At 39.9% G+C, this 1838-nt stretch overlaps 1 protein-coding gene across 1 annotated transcript in view; it reads right to left on the bottom strand.

The window, feature by feature from the left end:
* Positions 1–867, bottom strand: part of LOC100742665 — a 42986-nt gene extending 42119 nt beyond the window's left edge. Inside the window, exon 1 of the mRNA XM_003489627.4 lies at positions 617–867. Within this exon, the coding sequence (XP_003489675.1) occupies positions 617–762 (146 nt within the window). The 5' untranslated portion in view covers positions 763–867. The remainder of the gene's footprint in view (positions 1–616) is intronic.
* Between the last annotated feature and the right edge of the window lie 971 nt (positions 868–1838).

Raw genomic sequence — 1838 nt, forward strand, 5'->3', positions numbered from 1 at the left:
CACGACGGTGTCGTGCCTTGACGGCGTAGCGCTTTGTATCGAGAAGCTGCTAGGAGGTTCCGTGGCACGTGCCGCCACACAGCATCTACACAGGTCACGCTCATTACTGCATAGAGAGTGCGGTTCAAAACCTTTTCAAGGGCCATGGGTCACTAAGTCAGTCAGTCTGAGAATAACTAGCCAACTGTCTACATTCCACAACACTCACTTATATTTCCTGTAATTTTTGTTTAATAAATATCACATAATGTTATTTCAACGCAAACATTGTGTCTTCCACAGATTATTAATCTTAATTCCGAGATTAAATTCAAACAATAGATGATCGCGTTGAGAAGAACGTCGAGAAGAGATAGAGTCAAAATGTTCAGAAAATAGAAATTCCAACAAATATTTATTACTATACAGAACTATAGAATAGAAATTCAACTATCTTCCTAAACTCAGAAAGTCAACAAAAACGGACTATTACGCGTGATTTTCATATACATGGAATACCAATTTATAATATCAGGATTGATAATCTCGAAAGAAAATATATTTCTTCGTTCCATATTAGTAGCAATTGCCATTATAATAGCAAAATAACTCACTAACGAAAGTGAGAGAAACATACCTCGACGTGAGGGCATCGCTCCACTCGGTTTCGACAGCGATGCGAGGTTCGCCGTTTACGTCGTTTTCCGAATGCGGAGATGTTACTACTGGTTGACTACCACGGTACCAAGCCACTGTGCCTAAATCGTGAGGTCCTTGAGACATTAGACAAGTGAGCGTGAGAAGACTGCCGGTTTTCACGTAAATATCCGACGGGCCACTTATTCTGGCTCGTGCCTCTGTAAACAAAAATTATTTCACTCGATTAATCATTTGCTTTTATGGTTAAGATAAATATCTTATCTTATCTTATTCTACATAATTTCATGTATTCCTTGGGGATTCTGATATTCATGACGAACGTTACCATTAAGACGGCAACATTATAATTCATTATTAAGTATGTGCTTCGTCAACTGAATCTCGGTCACATCTTAAACTTTCAACATCGTACGACGTAACTGCAGAGCGGTTACAGGATGTAACGATAAGAAGCCTGGGAACGTTGAGGTGCGTCAAATAGTCGCTAAATGCTGCTTTCCAACCTGTGTCAATTTTAGAGACTATTATCCGATATCCGATGCCGATAAATTATTCATATCGCGAGCAAATCGCGTCGTATATAAGCAGTGAGCGTTCAGCTATCCTGGGGATTCGGTTCGACCTACTTTGTGATTAGCACGCGAATGTTTCCTCGGTACTGTGCATTTATAATGGCCGCGCGAGTAATTATCGTGCGAGGAAACTTGTCGCCAAAGCGAAGAGCGAGAGGGGGCGAACTTTGCTGAAACACGCGCCAACTATTAAATCGTTTAAAATTGCAGTTGCTGCATATATGGATTTTAGCGATATAAAATAAGAGGATCGACGTCGACAGGGTGTGATAGTAACGATAGTTTGAAGATTTGCGAAAATGTAGTTTTACCCTCTGCAGCCTCTTCGTGTTAACCCATACACAGATTTTCAATTTTAATTTAATGAATTGAATTTGCCGTGAAATGGAAGTGAAAGGGTTGAACTTTGAAAAACACAAGGTTTGAATCGAGTTATTCAGCGAAGTACACTTGTAATTCAAATCCACATGCTTCTGAAGCGAGTAGGCAAACGGTTGCATCTTTCTTAATTCATTGATAAATCTTCAAACAAACCGCTCAGACACAGTTTTCAAAGACGATATCGCGTATTCAGTTTTCATAGCGAAAGCTCCCTCTTTCATCCCTCCTTTTATGCTCCCTTTTTTC

The sequence above is a fragment of the Bombus impatiens genome, unplaced genomic scaffold, assembly GCF_000188095.3.
Source record: "Bombus impatiens unplaced genomic scaffold, BIMP_2.2 scf_0360, whole genome shotgun sequence".
Taxonomy (NCBI): Eukaryota; Metazoa; Arthropoda; class Insecta; order Hymenoptera; family Apidae; genus Bombus; species Bombus impatiens.